We start from the raw sequence: 19,272 nt of genomic DNA, 5'->3' as shown, positions 1-19,272 counted from the left end.
ATATATATATATATATATATATATATATATATATATATATATATATATATATATATATATATATATATATATCTGTCTATCTATCTATCTATCTATATATCTATCTATCAATCTATTTATTTATCTATCTATCTATCCAATAAATCATCCATCAAATCAGTCGGAAGGTCAGCCAACTAGACATTAGCAAGACTAGCCATGCAGCCATTCAGTCATTCAAAGACCAGCAATCTAGCCATCCAAACACCAGTCAGCCAGTCAACCAGCCATCAAAAGACCAGTCAACCAGCCATCCAGCCATCCAGACGGCTAGAACACTAGTCAATCCGGAAGACCAGTTTGCCAGTCAATCAGCCACTCAACCAGTGAATCAGCCATTAAGAAGTGCACTCAACCACCCAGTCTTCAATCCAGCCTGCCAGCAAGCTAGACAAAGGAACCATCCACCATTGACCATCAACCATCACGGCTATCACTAAGCAAGCCAGTGAGCCACCTACCCATCCAACCAGTTTGCCATTCAGATGACTCTAAGTAAGTAGACCAGTCTCTTCTTCAGTCCTAGGCTCTACTGAAGGAAATCTGTGTGTGTGTGTGTGTGTGTGTGTGTGTGTGTGTGTGTGATGTCTTGCACGTATCCTTTATGTAGGCTTGGCACGTATGTTCGGTTCATTGAGCTACTTTGGGGCCTCCAGCAGGATATCCAAAGGGAAAGCCAGCTGAAGGTGCGGTGGGTGGGTGGTGGAAGGATAAAAAGGCCAATCAGTAGTGCGTCTCTCTGAATAGTTTAAATTCACATGTTCTGTGTGTGTGTGTGTGTGTGTGTGTGTGCATTTCAGACAAGGGCCCACATTAATACAAAACTTTTTTTTCCTCGTATCTGAGATGAGTCTACCCTCCACACAGCCATTCCGTCACCTTATCGTGTGAGGGAACTGCACACCTGGATGCTTAGCCAGCACTTCAGATCGTGATGCTTTCAACAACTGCTAACTCAGTTGTTTTGGCTAACCCGCTGCACATACTGTTCTCTGCATGGATGGTCAACTTATATTGGCAGCCACAGCCGGCTAAACACATTCTAATTACAACGTCTCACTTCCTCACAATAACAGATATTAATAGATATAATAATGCGTAACGTGTGTGTGTGTGTGTGTGTGTGTGTGTTTGCGCGTGTGGGTATGTAGGAATCTCTCAAATGAAAGAGTTTACCACAAAAAAAAAAAAATGTATTTTCTTTCATTTGAAATGAAAAGAAAACGAGATTCAAGGGAAAACTTACTTATGGAGAGAAGGTATGCTTGGAAGCAAGACGCACAGATAGAACACTAACAGTGACAAGAACTTTTGAATATAATCCTGAAGACAGATATCATAGACAGTTACTGAGGCACGAGTGGAAGCATCAAGTATTATGAGACTCTTGGATAAGGCTGGCACCGCGCCACCAGTGTGTGCTGGTCACACTGCACAGCAAATCAACTTTTGAGAGTGGTGGATAGGGCGGGTAAAGGCCGGTTCACACTAGTACGTTTTTGCGTATTCCGCAGCCGGTCTCCGCTTCTAATATGACGTCACTCCCATCCACTTATGTGTGAACACGGCTCCACTGGTATCCGGCTCCGCCACCCGCATTGACCTTGAGTCGTGTGCGGAAGAGATGAATCTAAGTCAACTCGGTGCGTGTATGCGGATACGTTGTTGTCCATAACTTTTTTTTGTTGAATATTCCAGTACAGTAGCAATCTGGGTGAAGCACTTAATTGTAATTCTAGAGATTGTTGTATATGTATGTGCGTGCGCGTGATATTAAGAGAAAGCAAACAAAACACAAAGTATTCCAAGTTCAGATTGGAAATACAGCACCACTGTCTGAATGTGAACATCAGAGATCCCGCCAGCATGAGTCAGTCAACTATCCAAGAGACTTATTCTCATCGTGGCCGCAACTTAATCATTAACTACACTAATTTACATCCACACCACCAGTTACGACTGTTCTGCTGAAGATAATCTCGTATACTATTTAACGTTAAATTTCAATGTACTCTATGTGTGTGTGTGGTAACAAATACTAAACAATGTGTTTAGTGTTCTAGAAACTAGAAATATACCTGATGACCGGACGGCATTCGGAGTTTTTTGGGCAGGATAAGTGAAAATTGGTGTTATGCGGCGATTAGATTATGTTGAAGATGCGAAAATACATCAAATAAACACCGATGATTGCCTTAAATACCCCGGGAGTTAGGTAATCGATTGATCCTGATAATTCTCCTCGAATCTAGGGATCGGTAAAATTCTAGCTAGCATTTGCCTACACTCCCCTTCCCCCTAAACAAGCTTGGGCACCTGTGGGAATGCGGGATTTTATAGTGGGAGACACGTAATGCGTCGCAATCACATACTTTTTCATGGCGAAGGGGAGGGAAAAATTCTATAGATTTAAGGAAAGATCTCATCTGGAAAAAAAATCATAAAATTAAATCATTTTCCAAACTACCATCAACCTAAGTTCCTAGCGTAGGGAAGCTTCTTGACCCTCATACTGTTAACTAACCTAACCCAGTCTTGAATCTAAGGATTTTTCCTAAATGTATTTCTATCCTCCCCTCAAAAAGAATGTGATTGTGACGCATTACATACATGTTCTTCACCCGAAAATATAGTGTATGTGTGTGTGTGTGTGTGTGTGTGTGTGTGTGTGTGTGTGTGTGTGTGTGTGTGTGTGTGTGTGTGTGTGTGTGTGTGTGTGTGTGTGTGTGTGTGTGTGTGTGTGTGTGTGTGTGTGTGTGTGTGTGTGTGTGTGTGTGTGTGTGTGTGTGTGTGTGTGTGTGTGAGTATATATATATATATATATAGAGAGAGAGAGAGAGAGAGAGAGAGAGAGAGAGAGAGAGAGAGAGAGAGAGAGAGAGAGAGAGAGAGAGAGAGAGAGAGAGCAGTTTCACAGTATCACCAGCGCACGGACCTTCGTCGAGGAGGAGACAAAAGAAACAGGGGAAAAAAAAAGACGAAAGGGAAGAGCCAAAGAGGAAAAAGAGGGAAATATAGTATTAACCTTTACTTGAATACTTGTTACTTGAATACTTGTCTCAGTTATTGATAACACTTGGAGCAAGGAGGGCCCTGTACCCCTGGACAGAGTACTCACCAAGGCCGAGTGCGCGGGCATGCAGGGAACGAGGAAAACTTTACCGTAGCCACTGGAGGGAAAAGTATTGACTGACAGATATATGAACAAAAACAAAAACCGAGGCGACAAAGAGACAGGGCAGCCTGGATACAGTACACATGAAAGGATTGTCGGATTAACAGATTGACGGGGGTGTTGCAAGTTCAAGGCCGTCACTGTCGTAAGTCTTTCGGTTATCGCTCATGGCCAGGATTCTGACATCACCACCAGAAACAAGAAATAACTGACAAACAAATCATTACACAACTCCACCACCAAAAGTGTGTAGCAACAGGCAAAACAAATTATGACATCACTCCAAAGGACATAAGATGTTTTCACTCTTCATGCAAAGTTACCACGCAACATTCTTATTAAACACACTCTTGAAATTTGTAATATTCTTTCATTTATATTTTTTTTATGTGCAATACAAAGCTGATAGACGGTAATACAAGAACGGTATCTGACATACATAGCTATATCCACACATTCCTATATATGTTAGTTGTGTATCCGTAGTGATTACAGATCATACACCTATACAGTACTATACAACACGTCTATCCTTCTGTATCAGTATCTTTCCTTTTATTAATTCTCCTTATCCACCATCATTATTATGACCGTTATCACCATCATCACCAAAAGACTTGTACCGTGTATCTAAATGCACCTCTAGCACTCCACATCAGTACAGATCTGTCCATCGCAAGCAAAGAACATGAACACATCAGGAATGCAACATGAAGCCAGCAGCCCTACACGCGGCAGTCTCTGTTTAACACGTACGTAAATACCTACAAGTATAACCACCTATCAATCTTATCCATAAATCTATCTAATCCTTATTTTTGAAGCTCTCTAGTCACTCGGCACTGACAGCCTGATTACTGAGTCTATTTAAGTTATCTCCCATTTATTTGTGAATCAGTTTCTTACTATCTCTCTTTGTTTTCTTTATCAGACTTGAACTCATTACTTCTGGTCCTTTCCAGATCATTAACACTAAGGGTTTGATCTACATCCCAATAGCAACGGATAACAGTGTGTTTCGGATATGCTTGCACATCACTGTTCTAGTTGAGGCTGCACACCACTGTATCGAGAGATTATTTGTCTTACTGGATGTTGCTGGAGGTGACAGTGGCAGTATAGATGATGTAGACTTGTTGATTCTCCGATGAATTACTGGTAGCGTGGAGATCGTGGGTAGTGGTTTAGATTATGGTTGATTGCGCGAGTAAAGGCAATACAAAAGGAATGATAGAACTTCTTGATTTAATGATGGACGGAGATGTACACGCGTGACACCGAGACAGATTACGACGGACGTGACGATGCTTGATTCTCTCTCTCTCTCTGAAGACTGACCGATTCTGAACTGATCTCTTTCTGAACTTTCTCTGCTCTGAACTGATCTGAACTCTCTGATGAACTGGAATGAACTTATGTGCTCTCTCTCTTTGAAAACTAACTCTAGTATACAGTATATAGCATAGTATAGTACAGTAGGGGTGAAGGAGAGAGAAAAAGATAGAGAGAAAGGAAGGTTGGGTTAAGCAAGTGGGTGAAGAACAGTAGAAGGGAGACAGAGAGTGTGGGCTCAAGGCCGTATACATACATATGTACATACATATATATATATATATATATATATATATATATATATATATATATATATATATATATATATATATATATATATATATATATATATATATATATATATATATATATATATATATATATATATATATATATATATATATATATATATATATATATATATATATATATATATATATATATATATATATATATACACACACACGCACACATATTATTATATTTCAAGTACTGCTTTTTTATAATATTAGTTTATTTTTTATTCATTTATTTCATTTTATTTATTTTGTTTATTTATTTTTTTTCCAGGTCCACTCAGAAAGCGGCTTTTGGTGCAGACAAATATCAGCATGAGAAAAACTGCAGGTAAGTATATTGCAGGTAAGCAAACAACGGCGCTTGTCCCAAGTTCGTAGTGGATAATGGCAGAAACGCACTAGCCTAACAGACCATCTCTAGGCTCTAACCACAAGAGTGCCATCCCATACATAAAATCAAACCAAAGAACAAACGAAGACCCTAAAAACAACAAGGCAAGTGACAATATCCCCCACAAGAACAACAACAAACATAAGACCAGTTAAGTATACAACAGGTAAGTTCAAAGATGTTTGTGTTTTTCCGTGTGCACTTATTGCTAATGGCGGGAACACAACTAATCTCTCGAAAAACAACTAGGCCCTAACACACTGACTGCCATTCTTTACTAAAAACAGGTAGTGGTAGTTTTATCAAGGCGTAACTTATCTTTAAATCAGTTTTACTATCTGCTTCACAACAGGTAGGTGTGGTTGTGTATTACAAATACACTGGGAACAACAAGGTAAGCGTGAACAAAAACATGAGCTAAAACAAAAACAAAACCCCCCAGACCAGCATCAACATACATAGATAAAACAGGTAAGTATAGAACAGGTAAGTATAATAATGACTATGCTTATCCTATGTGCAATCGTAAGTAATGGCAGGAACACAGTTGACCTAACAAACAACAAACTAGCCCTAACAGACTGCCATCTCATTAATAACTACTAAAATAAGTGTCAATACTCTCTCAGGTATAATATTCATTCCTTCTAAAAACTGTTTAACAACAAGGTAAGTGAGTCTGCGTTAAACTAGTACCCCAGGAACAGCAAGGTAAGTGTGGATAAGGTTAAGTATGAACATCTCTGTGAAATATTAGGTTAGTATGATAACTTAATGTACATATATTGTAATGTAGTGTATTGTAGTTTAATGTAGAATCTGAGATGAAAAGATGACCAAAAACCTGTCTCTAAATTGGGTGAAGGGACCAATAGTATAGGTCATAATTCTGGCCAATGACCAGGGAGGAAGACAGAAAGGCAATATGCAGGTGTTTGCCCTAAGGACTGGCGGGAACGTTGGGAAGGTGTGGTATTTCGTTGAAAGGAAGATAGGAAGGAGAAGGTTAAAAATAGGTGAGACTGACCATGTGAGGACAGTGCACGTGGAATGAAATATATGAGCGATAAATATGTATAATAATAATTGTTATGACTGATGCGACTGATACAGGAGGTTGTTGCGGTGCCTATGTTGAAGTACGGATTATTATTCTAAAAACATTTCTGCGCCGCCCCTCCATTACTTTCAAAAGACTCTAGTTGAAGATACATGGATTTTTAAGTTTGTTTTTTTTTTTTTTTACAATTCTGGTGACAATTTAACGAGATTTCTATATTATTAACAGAACAAGCACTCTTAAGAACCCGGCTAATTATATATGTGGCCTTTGCAAATAGTCGTGGTGAGAGAGCAAAGCGTTTCTGAATACGAGCCCATGTCGGTCTATCAGTCCATCCCACTCTTCCCTAGAATCTGTCCACATATTCACTAAGAGAGGCGACCCACTAAACCTTTCGCTCTCCTCCATCCACTTGATCTTGTCTCATTCAGTTCTGTCCTTCCCAGGCCCGTCATCTTCGTACCCTCTCCCTCTCCCTCTGCCTCACCTCACCGTGCTATCTCAACGTACATAGGGATTCCCAGCTTTTTCAGAATGTGTGTGTGTTTGAGGAGAGGGGTTGGCGGCAGCACCAACAACTTGCTCCTACCACCACTTCTTTTGCTATGATGATGATGATGATGATGATGATGATGATGATGATGATGATGATGATGATGATGATGATGATAATAATAATAATAATAACAATAATAATAATAATAATAATAATAATAATAATAATAATAATAATAGTAACAAAAGTGAAAACAAACAATTGGAAATGGCATTGTTTACTTATGATTTACCAGTAGTGTGATGTGCAACTAGTTTCACATTGTTCACGCGTCTATTGTTGATTGAAAAAGCCCCATCGCCTGTCACTGGCACCACCCCGGGACGCTGCTGCCTTGGTAATGACCAGCATCGTCAGCGGGAGGGTGGCGGCGGCGAAGGATCGGGAAGCATCTCTGCAGCCTTCATGTGTTCCTCGATACCATTTGCATAATTCTTTTCACAACACTCTTTGGGGATTGGATGCTTCAGTGGGCTTATTTATTTCTTATATATATATATATATATATATATATATATATATATATATATATATATATATATATATATATATATATATATATATATATATATATATATATATATATATATATATATATATATATATATATATATATATATATATATATATATATATATATTTTATCAAAGGAAAGAAAAAAAACAACAAATAAATAAATAAATAAATAAATAAATGTAATCTCCGTGAACTGTCTGCGGCAGGTGAAGCCCCTGCGTTAGCGGTTGGACCAGACGTGAAATAGTACACAGCATACGTATTACTTCAGCTTTACTTATGCGCAGCGGCTCTCACTCCCTGGCCGCGCCGCCTCGGTAATGGGAACGAAATAATATGTAGTAGCTGAAGAAAATTTGTATCAGATACTTTTCTTTTCTAATCCTTATGGGATGACGCAACTTCTTTCCACAGCGACGCCCTAGCGTGTGGAAACCTCCAGAATGCTTCAGAGTGCGTCAACGACGACTGCCAAGTCCGGGATACATGTCACAACACACTCCCGAAATTCCTCCCACCACTTAGCTCCTCCTCCACCTCGCGTTGCGTGAGGCCCCGAGGCACCTCGGTGCCCCGTGGCATGCCCTCCGTGACAGTCTACTTCATGTCCCGCCCGTGTAGGTCATATAAGGCAATGTCGAGCGTGCTCCAATCATCGGCGCCCGGTGATGTGCTTGATAAACTGGCGGCTCGTGCCTGAGGCCTCACTTGTGGCCCGGTGCAGGATGTACGGGATGGCGATGGCAGGCATGGCGGTTCTCCTTCTGGTGGTGGTGGTGGCGGAGGTTGGAGCTGACCCGTTCATTCCCCCAAAGAAAGACTACTGCAGGAACAGGTGAGTGGTGTGGCACGGGGGAGTTTTCTGCGAGGCAGGCCAGAATACCATACCAATTAAAAGTAATTTCTTTACAAATATAATCATTGTAGCAAGTTTTCGAAAAACTGCATCCTGCAGATTAAAAGATACAGGTTTTCTTTTTTTTTTAACTGGAATGCCGAGCGCTAAACCCCAGCTCAGATTCCCGTATCTGCCTCAGGTGATGCACGCGTGCTTCTGATTCACACTTTTTAAGTGTTCAGTAAAAACTCTTCAAATTACTCACCACCTCTTTTACCGAATACCCATCCAAAAAACAGAAACTAGTCACGAACAAAAAGAACTTCACTATCTGATTCACGCGACGCTGTGTGTGTGTGTGTGTGTGTGTGTGTGTGTGTGTGTGTGTGCGCTTACGCTTGCGCAATGGCGTGCGTTTTGTCAGCAACATGGGTAAGGCGACCTTCAGCGGTATTCTGAATACCATCTATAATAGAATTGTTTTACGGGCAGCCTCAGTGAACAACACGCACACAACACCGCCTGTAACAGCAGCAACACAGGCAACAATTTAATCGCTGAGGTGTGAGCATCACAGCAACGCTTCGCTGATTCACTTGAAAAGTGAAACCTGAATAAATTTCAGTGTCAGTGAACGTAAAACACAAAATTCTGGTATACCTAATAAGGTTACCTGTTCTTCACAGATTTAGTGTTAGTTTAAAGTCCAAAATTCATTGCCTTTTCTCCACGAGTACTGTCTTGCTATGAACGAGCAAGGGAAGGGAGTCCCTCACACTACTGGCGGCGGGAGGTGGGTGTGGGGGGAGAAACCCTCTTGAGGAATCTTTTATCTGTGGTGGTGGGAGTGAGCGTTGCCGCCCACTCTCTTGCCGCACGTGACTCTCAAATCTCCAGGCGCGTGTGAGGGTGGGATGATTTATGCAGGCCGGATAACTAAACAAGAACAACATTACAGCCGGAATTAACTTTTTTAAAGTTCCTGTAGAGACTGACTGTGATGGAAATTTGTCGGAAAATGGTCGGCGCGTCAGTGCAGCGCAGTGGCAGAGATAACACTTTGGAGGCACGCCAGCGTTTGGCCATACCTCACCGTCACGTGCTCTTTTCACTCAAGTACGATCCATATCTTTCCCATATTATTAATTGGCTCTTTCGAAGAATGGAACACTTGACCGATGTTCTAACACTCGTTTTCAAAAACTGCCGCCATCAAAACAGACCAGCGCTAGGCCACGACGCCTTGCTGCAAAAAGCGATGCAGGTGTGGCTGTGCACGCCCGAATTTCTGAACGTGTGACCGCTGGAGCAGGAAATGTTGCTCCCTGACAAAAAGATGTCGAATGCCAGCAGGACAACCTTCATTGGCCTTATCTATTCCTTTAATTCTTTAAATGTTCCTCAGTTAACCAGTATTCTCAGTCACTCATCCCTTTCTCTGGTAAACTCTAGAACTCCCTGCTTGCTTCTGTATTTCCATCTTTCTATGACTTGTACTCTTACGAAAGGGAGGTTTCAAGACACTTATCCCATAATTTTTTACTATTGCATTAGATTCTGTTCAGGGATCGGCACCTTAGTGGGCCTTCTTTTTATTGCAGTTTTGTTGCCCCTGGCCGGTGCCTCTCTTATATAATATATATATATATATATATATATATATATATATATATATATATATATATATATATATATATATATATATATATATATATATATATATATATATATATATATATATATATATATATATATATATATATATATATATATACTTCTAAGCAGACTTCATGAAGTATATGTGAAGGTGTGAGGAACAGATTGGACAGGACCCTTATCTTCTTTATTGCGACGTTTCGCCATTTAAACATGGCCTTTCAAGCTAAGAAAAAAAAAACATAAAACATAATAAAAAAAATAACATAAAAGATTATAGCAATCAGAAAATACATAGTAAAAAATATATTAGTGAAAACCATAAACATAGGAAGTAGAATATAAAAAAAGTAAGATAGTTGGTTATTACCTGATGTGGAATGAGTTAAGGAGAGAAGTGACTGTTGTAAGGGATAGCAGAAGGAAAAATATACATACATATATATATATATATATATATATATATATATATATATATATATATATATATATATATATATATATATATATATATATATATATATATATATATATATATATATATATATATATATATATATATATATATATATACACGACTACAGATTCCGCCCCTCTCACAGCTGCCTTTAGCTCGGCTAGCTTTCCTAGATTACCACCTACATAATCTAGTGCGGGGTCTAACTGTGGGTCTACAGGGTCCTTCTGGACTCCTGCAACCCTCAAACAGATGGTTGTAACACCAGGTTCAGCCCCTCTCATGACTGCCATTACCTTGGCTGAGGCCCCCTATACTGCTTCCTATGTAATCAAGTGCAGGGTCCACATCCATCTGCACAGGGTCCTTCTGAACTCCTGTGGTAAATTAAACAATGAGGTCGTCAACCTGTTTCACCTCCTATAAGTAAGGGAATATTGCAACTGCCAAACAACTCCAATAAGCTGAGAAAGAATCGCAAGCCACGTTCTAGGAGGTAAAGCTGCAAGAAGGGACAAATGGTTATGAGGTTTGTGATATCCTATGAGCTGCCACCCTCACAAAACAACAAAACCACCCACACTCATAGAATATTACCTCCACCTGCTGAACAGTACCGTCTGCAGCCTCCCGGAAAATAGGCTCAAACCCAACGAAATGGCAAGGAGGGAGCAGATGCCACTGCACAGCACAGAAATTGTAATCCTCTGGGTACAAGACTCTTAATAGAACTTTGAATCCCATTAACATTTAACGATACATCAAGACGTTACACTAAACACAGAAGACCGAGCAGGGACGGGTAAGGAGGACTCCTCGTGGGCAAGGATGACTTGTTAAACTTAACATGCCACGCTCAGCCGAAACCTTTTGACTGGTGTGTTACCTACTTAAATTGACAGGGACAGTATTGCCACTAACTCATATACAGTACGATCTACTCCGCGTCCTCTAAACTGTACAAATATAGCCTTATTCCGTGCAAGTACTCTCCCCTCGCGTCTTCACGTGCACTCAACTTGTTCGCTCCTCACTGACTGATGAAAGAAGGTAGTAGGACTGGGCAAGACTCGGGTCCGGAACCATGTCTGGCAAGTCCACCACGGCTGCCTGGGATCCGGGTCTAAAATTTGCTATCCGAGTCCAAACCGAGTCGAGTAAAAATTCATGTTGTGTCTGAATACATCACAAATAACAGAATATATTTAAAGAACTACTAATAACGTAGAATGTGTTTCAGGAGTTATGTAAATACAAAGTATGATATATGATAGAATGGTGTACAAACATAGGAAATTAATGAAATCGTGTAAGTAAGGAAAAATTTCATTCATGCTGGCCAATAGCAGCAGCGGTTTAGTGTTGCCATATGTACCTGCATATGGCAATGCGCGCTCGCCGTGCGCGTTGTTCCAGTCACTAGTAAGGAAGAGGAACCAATAACTCAAGTATTCAAGGAATCAGTTCCCAGGGCAGGCGGAGCCGTTGGAACCGAGGAATTGGTAGAGCGCGGCTGGTGAATACCTGAATCTCGGAACCGCCAGCGAGGTGTTTGGCGGTTACCAGGGTGTAGCGGTTCCGGAACCGGCTACAGTAGAGCGCGGCTGGTGGATATCCTAGTCTCGGAACCGCCAGAGCGCTGCTTGGCGGTCACCAGGGTGTAGTGGTTCCGGGAACCGATTCCAGCCAATCCGCCAGCCTCAGGACTGGGATTCGCGAGTACTCAAGTTACTGAGTCCTGCCCACCCCTAGAAGATAGCGTCATCCCCCCCCCCGTGCTCCCTAGTGTGGGTGGGTCGCATGACAAAGGACAAAGATGGGGAATAGGAGAAGGGATATGCGTGTGATGCACAGTCACCAGCCTCCTACTATTCAGTACTTATACAGGCTGCAATAACATTTTATTAATCTTGGTTGCTGCACTTCCCTGAAGGAGATGGTTGCAATCTAACTGTGTCATGATGTACACAAATTTCTAATCTTCTAAATGGTAATGCTTTTAATATGATACATTACTGAGAAGGGGAGGAAAAAAAAAAAAAAAAAAAAATATATATATATATATATATATATATATATATATATATATATATATATATATATATATATATATATATATATATATATATATATATATATATATATATATATATATATATATATATATATATATATATATATATATATATATATATATATTACCTTACCAAATTGGTCGACTACGATGCACGCTGGAGTCATCTCTCTCTCTCTCTCTCTCTCTCTCTCTCTCTCTCTCTCTCTCTCTCTCTCTCTCTCTCTCTCTCTCTCTCTCTCTCTCTCTCTCTCTTTTCATCTTCCTCCCCCACTAGTTTCTTCTTTAATAATTTACACACACACACACACACACACACACACACACACACACACACACACACACATCACCAGACATTTACCAATGAACGCACGAGAAAAAAAAAAGATCGCAGATACATATGGACACAGTAAAACGCTGCTGGTATTAGCCAGCATGAACAAAATTTTTCCTTACATTCACACGATTTCATTATTTTTCCATGCTTGGACACCAGTCTATCGTACATTATACGTTCTACTCGTACTTCGTATTTTCAGAACTTCTGAAACACATTCTATCTGTAATTCTTAAATACATTGTGATTTGTGATGTATTGACACACAACATTAATTATCACTCGTGAGGACTCTGTTAGGACTCGGATAGCAGGCCAGGAAGCCATGGTGGATTCGCCAGACTTGGTTTCGGAGTCGAAGTCTTGGATAGACCTAGCCGCCAGCGTCATGAGCTGCTGAAGTGTGCAAAGTATGGACCCCTGGCAACAATTCAAGTGATAAATTGATCCAGAATAAATCTTTAGATCGTTTTGCTGACTCAACTGGAGGGATGTTGTGTGTGTGTGTGTGTGTGTGTGTGTGTGTGTGTGTGTGTGTTTCCATTTACACATTATACTGGTTATCCAATTTGTGTCCGTCTCTTCCTCTCTGCCTATTTACGCATCTCTCTCTCTCTCTCTCTCTCTCTCTCTCTCTCTCTAACCTCCGCCAGATAAGATACTCACATACACACTTATTTACGTTATTGTGTCAGGTCGCCTCTTCATAACAGGTGGGGAGGATGGGCACACCAGATGGAGAGACGAGAGAGAAAGGAGGAGGGGAGGGGAGGGAGGGCAGGATGGACTTGAGATAGGGCTCTTTCTTAAGATAGACGAGAGTAAAGCCTTCCGGTCATATGTCTTGAAAACATCCCATTCTTGTCCCTCACTCCCACCCCCCTTTTCTCCTTTCCGCTGGTGGTGTCATCTGGGTAGTGAGCCATGTGTTGACCTCAATTACCCACCACCACTATCACCACCAACACCACTACCAGTATCACCACCAATATCATCACCCAAAATGCTTGTAGGTTTAAATCCGGAAATGGAAAACACGATTAAAAAAGAATAAAGAAATAGAATGTATGTATTAATTTACCTTATCCATTTACTGTATTCACTTATCAGCTTATGTATTTACGTTGTATTCACCTTAACATGACGGACTCTTGCTGTCTCCCCAACACTGCCAGGCTTCCTTCGCCATGCTGCCGTGATGGACGGGACGATGACTGCACCGTTCCCATCGACGACGACAGTGTCTGTTACTGCGACGACTTTTGCCTCGAGGAAAACGAAGACAATGGGGAAAAGAATAGCCTCGATGACTGCTGCCCTGACTTCCGCGAGGTGTGCCTGGGGCAGATTCCAGACACCTACTTCTCCGGGCGAGAGGAGGGATGTAAGCCTTGGGACCATAATCAGAAACACTTCTGAGCCACACTAGTACTCTCAAGTTGAAGTTACACGTGTTTTTAAGCTCTTTTTTTTTTTTTTTTACGGTTCTAGTAATATATTAGTAATATTTCTACATTATGAGGCAGGAGAGACACTCCTGAGAACCCAGCTAGTCATCACTGTGGCCTTTGAAAACAGTCGTGATGAGGGAGAATGTTTCCGAATACGGGCGTTGCTTTCAATACGACTCTTTTAAAATATGCATACTACAAATTAACCAAACCCACATGTTGTAATGATTGCTATAAAAATATTCACAGTAAAGTGAAAAGACAATTCATTCATGAGTCTATGAATCCCGGTAGCAAATTTCCTGTCACTAATACTCCCGCTTGCCCAAAAAGCTGCACCCCCTCCCTGCCGGCCACTGAGGCCACACCTACACCTTCCCGCTCACCAAACCATCCTTCCTTCCTCCTCCTCCTTCACACGCCCTGCCGTTATCCACATCCTGTCTTCCTCCCTCAGCTGTGTGCATCCACAATGGCAAGGTGCTGGCGGCTGGGCAGCACACTTTCAACTGCAATGAGTGGTAAGAAGCGCCGCCTCAATATGCGTACTGTCCTTTTCCTTCGTTTAATGTCTTCTTCTCCCCTTCCATTTACTATACTTTGAATGTTCGGGAAGCACCTAGAGGGGGGGCGTGCTCAGAGTAGTCGACATAAGATTTACCAAGGACAGGGAGCCAAATCAACTCTGGGTAGTCATGGCCTGAAGGCATGTGACTCGTCCTCCTTGATTCATGTCTTCAGTCATTTCCCAAATGTCAAGTCTAGATTGAGTTGGGCGGGTCCTTCTTACAAACTTTCCTACGCACTGTGCAAAATCAGCTGAATAGTTAGGAAAACAATGGGAACCGAGGGGTTTTCAGGGGCACGGGTTCCAATCATGGCCACGGTCAAGGACTGGAAGGGCATCCATCCACTCGGGGTAACGGTCCCCAACCGAGAAAAGTTAGGAATGCACGCACAGTATCCACTCAGTTCCGTCTCTCCTCTTTCCATGGCAGCTTGTGTAAAGACGGGCGACTGACCTGCGAGGAGGACCAGTGCTTGGTGGACGAGGTGCTGATACGTAGCGTGCAGCAAAACTCTCTCCGTCACGGCTGGACGTCCGCCAACTATTCTATGTTCTGGGGCAGGAAGCTCAAGGAGGGGTTGGCACTGAGGACCGGCACCTTCCTCCCTCAGACAATGGTAAGCGCGGTTGCACCAGTAAAGCTAACCTTGGAGTCAAAATCTCACTCTAGTAGTTAGTGGGACTTGCTTCTCATTCCTGGCCTCCACTCCGTGCTTCAGACGTACAACATGAAACCCAGCCTGCTGCGCCCTGTCCTTCACCGCATCCCTATGGAGTTTGACGCACGATACAAGCCGGAGTGGGAGGGACTGATTAGCGGGGTGCGGGACCAAGGCTGGTGTGGCACTTCCTGGGCCTTCTCCTCACTGGATGTCGCACAGGACAGGTGAAAGTGTGTGCGCTTGTAAACTGATGACGCACCTACTACTACTACTACTACTACTACTTTATGATGATAATAATAATAATAATGATAATGATAATAATAATAATAATAATAATAATAATAAAAATAATAATAATAATAATAACAATAATAATAATAATAATAATAATAATAATAATAATAATAATAATAATAATAATAATAATAATAATTATTATTATTATTATTATTATTATTATTATTATTATTATTATTATTATGATAATGATATTAATGTTAATAAGAATAACCTAAACATCAAATTGACAACCCTGAAAATTGCTGGTGGGTGGGGGGAGGGGACTGTTATGATTGAGACTTAGATGAACCACATATAGCTACGAAAACACCCATCCATACATCTGCCCATCCATCCACACACACACACACACACACACACACACACACACACACACACACACACAAAGAGAACAATTACATAGTGAAAACTCATTTCAGACTCGTAGCCTCGACATGGCACAAATAACAACAATAATGGCTAGCATTATCTCAGCTACATGTCACTACACTTAATGCCCTGAACACAATGGCCGGTATTCTGAAACGCTTTGCTTTCACAAGAATCACTTTCAAAGGCCGGGTTCTCAAATGTATTTCTCCTGTTAATAAAGAAATATTGTTAACTTGTCACTAGAATTACAAAAACACCCTTAAATATCTGTGTAACTTCAGTTAGAGCCTCTTAAAAGTAGTGGAGGTGCGGCGCGTAGGTGTTTCAGAATAGGGTCCTGTGAGGCGCAGCGGGGATAAGTAATGTCTCTCTCTTTGGTGCTGCAGGGAAATGATTCTCTCCGGCCAGTCTTCTATTACATTATCGGTGCAAGAACTCCTGAGCTGCGTATTCCCGAGGGTGGACTGCAAGGGAGGATACGTGGAGAATGCCTGGGGGTCCTTAAAGAAGCAAGGGTAAGTTTTGGGTCATTTTATACACCGCTGTCAGCTCCATTGACCCTTTCATTGCTAAGACTGTCCTTTGTTAATATTCAGAACAAGAGAATATAAGGCTAATTCAGTCTTTGCTAGGCTACAGAGGTTGCTTATGAGAAGTGACTACAAAAGTAAATCTAAAATAATAAGTCTAAGCATCTGGAGGTGATTCAGAAAAAAATGTTGTTAAGCAGTACAGTAAAGTTAATGACACACGTACGGACTTGATGCATCGTAGTAATGATTTGGTTATTGTAAGAAATCGAGTAACGCACCACACTCCATCGGTCACTGTTTAGTTTTCCACGCAATCTTACGCACTCTGTAGGCTTTGTCGGGAAAGTTACTGGAAATCCAAGAACTTAAGATTACAATGGGTGAAAAATAAAACTTATTTTCCTTCTGTTAAGTTTTCTTGCTTTGCTTCTTGTCCAGTTGTTGTTATTGCTGTTGGTGGTGATGCTGCTGTCACCTGGAAGAGTTAATTAGAAGCTTTGGCGTGGTGTTCACAGGGTGATGGAGGAGACGTGCTACCCATACACGAGCGGCCGCTCCGGAAGCGTGCCTCCCTGTACCTTGGAATCCAAACATTGCAAGGTGAGCCGCAATTACACACTCACACTAACCCACCCATCCACACACACACACACACACACACACACACACACACACACACACACACACAAACACTCTCTCCCTCCCTCTCTCTCTCTCTCTCTCTCTCTCTCTCTCTCTCTCTCTCTCTCTCTCTCTCTCTCTCTCTCTTGTCATATAGCAAGACTTTCATATCAGAATTCTTATTCTATATACACGAGTGCATTACAGAACTGTAGGAAACTGACATGAAGCTGAGGTAACAAGGGCATGTTGTGTCCCGCGCGTGGGCAAGGCAAGGGCACGTGTTTCCTGCTGACCCCGTGTTGTTGTGTTTCCCGCAGAAGTACAAGACTGAGCCAGCCTACCGCATTTCCAGCAAGGTGGACAACATCCAGTGGGAGATCTTGACCGAGGGCCCCGTGCAGGGTGTGTGTGTGTGTGTGTTTGATAGATACAGCAATGAACTGCTTTACCATCTAAATACTCAATAAATCAGTATGTTGATAATTATCATTCTAGGAGAGAACATGAAAATACAGGGCGTTACAAAAAGATGTACCCGATTTGAAATTGTTGTATCTGTGCAAGTCTGAACCGACCATGGGTATATCTCTTACTTGAATCTTTGTTCCCGCTTTTTTAAATACGAGGAGTTTTATTTATACACTGTTTGTGGTTGCAGGGATAAAACGATTTCAAATCAGGTCTCTCCTTTGGAAGCACCTCGTATATCATACCCCATTCAATCGACATTCATTATTACGGAAACACAAGGTTAATTAGAAAAAAAAAAAAAAATAGCACTTCACTACTATTACCACTAGTTATTACTGATGGTGATGATGATGATGATGATGATAATATTAATAATAATAATAATAATAACAACAACAATAATAATAATAATAATAATAATGATAATAATAATAATAATAATAATAATAATAATAATGATAATAATAATAATAATAATACCTATCCTGTCGACTTCCTCCCGGCAGCGCTGATGACGGTGCATCGTGACTTTTTCCTGTACAAGAGCGGCGTGTACAACTGCCCTCAGACTGACGCTCAGGACATCACAGCGATGCACTCCGTCAGGATCGTGGGCTGGGGCGTGGACAACTCCACCTCGTATTCTCCTGTCAAGTACTGGGTGAGTACTGCCTCTGGGGGCACTGGCGACCAAATGACGGTTCTAGATTTAAATATGTGGGTAAGCTCACTTGGCATGCACGATTTGCAAACACAAATAGAGACGTAGATGAACAGTATGGACTCAGTATTCAGATTATTAGTGCTGAATCATTGCGGAGCTTTCAAAGAAGATGGAACAAATTTATGGATGGGGATGATAGGTGGAAATAAGGAGGTATGCCTCGCACAGGGACTGCCAAGTGTATGTCTCTTGGTTTCTTGCAGCTTCCCTTATTGTCTCATGTTCTTTATTAATATAATAATTGTTATTACTCTTTCCTCCCACCACGTGTTCCTTCGCTGCCTCGGCTAGGTGGTGGCCAACTCCTGGGGCACCACCTGGGGTGAGAACGGCTTCTTCAAGATCCAACGCGGCACAAACACATGCGGCATTGAGAGCTTCGTGCTGGCTGTGAGGGGCCGCAAGGACCGCATGGTCAAGCGCAGCACTAAGTCATAAAGCGCAGCACCTCTGTGATGAGAAGAGGGCGCGGCAGGCTGGCACAATCGTCATGGAGCCTGGAGGGAGGATAGGTGGATTCCTAGTAACAATTTATATCGGTAGATTTGAGTGACACACTGTACCAGAAGTTATTTGTTTTCTCGTTTTCTCTTGGCCCATATTTCTCGGCCTAACTTCATTTATTTATTTATTTTTTTCGTTCCTTCAACATGAAAGTTTATTTTATGTTTGTCAGCGTCACTGTCTTACTGGTTTCAATAAAATAGAACAACCTCAGTGTGTTTCCATGACAAAACTTCAAGGGATGCCGTACGATGAGTTCACACACCTCATTCCAGTCAAGTGTTGCAGGAGGATTACTTTTTTGATTCGTTAGGTGGGCTAAAGAAA

General features: G+C 41.4%; 2 protein-coding genes and 1 long non-coding RNA gene across 3 annotated transcripts in view; 1 reads left to right on the top strand and 2 right to left on the bottom strand.

Annotated features, from left to right (window-relative positions):
- LOC135090934 (serine protease persephone-like) overlaps positions 1 to 535 on the bottom strand; it is a 10,382-nt gene extending 9,847 nt beyond the window's left edge. Inside the window, exon 1 of the mRNA XM_063988175.1 lies at positions 501 to 535. Within this exon, the coding sequence (XP_063844245.1) occupies positions 501 to 520 (20 nt within the window). The 5' untranslated portion in view covers positions 521 to 535. The remainder of the gene's footprint in view (positions 1 to 500) is intronic.
- A 7,001-nt stretch (positions 536 to 7,536) lies between these two features.
- LOC135090978 (uncharacterized) lies at positions 7,537 to 8,646 on the bottom strand. Its single transcript, XR_010262224.1, has 2 exons — positions 8,475 to 8,646; positions 7,537 to 8,233 (listed from the first exon to the last, which is right to left on the bottom strand). It is a non-coding gene; the product is annotated as an uncharacterized LOC135090978 (long non-coding RNA).
- On the top strand, positions 7,883 to 19,158 carry LOC135090951 (uncharacterized peptidase C1-like protein F26E4.3). The gene is made up of 10 exons (XM_063988188.1): positions 7,883 to 8,206; positions 13,909 to 14,117; positions 14,642 to 14,705; positions 15,183 to 15,369; positions 15,472 to 15,638; positions 16,476 to 16,604; positions 17,138 to 17,222; positions 17,564 to 17,648; positions 18,224 to 18,378; positions 18,733 to 19,158. The coding sequence occupies exons 1-10, from the start codon at positions 8,040 to 8,042 to the stop codon at positions 18,877 to 18,879; spliced, it is 1,395 nt and encodes a 464-aa protein (XP_063844258.1). The 5' UTR covers positions 7,883 to 8,039; the 3' UTR covers positions 18,880 to 19,158.
- Positions 19,159 to 19,272: the final 114 nt, after the last annotated feature.

This window comes from Scylla paramamosain, chromosome 3 (genome assembly GCF_035594125.1).
Source record: "Scylla paramamosain isolate STU-SP2022 chromosome 3, ASM3559412v1, whole genome shotgun sequence".
In the NCBI taxonomy this organism is placed as follows: domain Eukaryota; kingdom Metazoa; phylum Arthropoda; class Malacostraca; order Decapoda; family Portunidae; genus Scylla; species Scylla paramamosain.
Note: the sequence above shows the minus strand (reverse complement) of the source record. Positions and strands in the feature narration are given on the sequence as shown.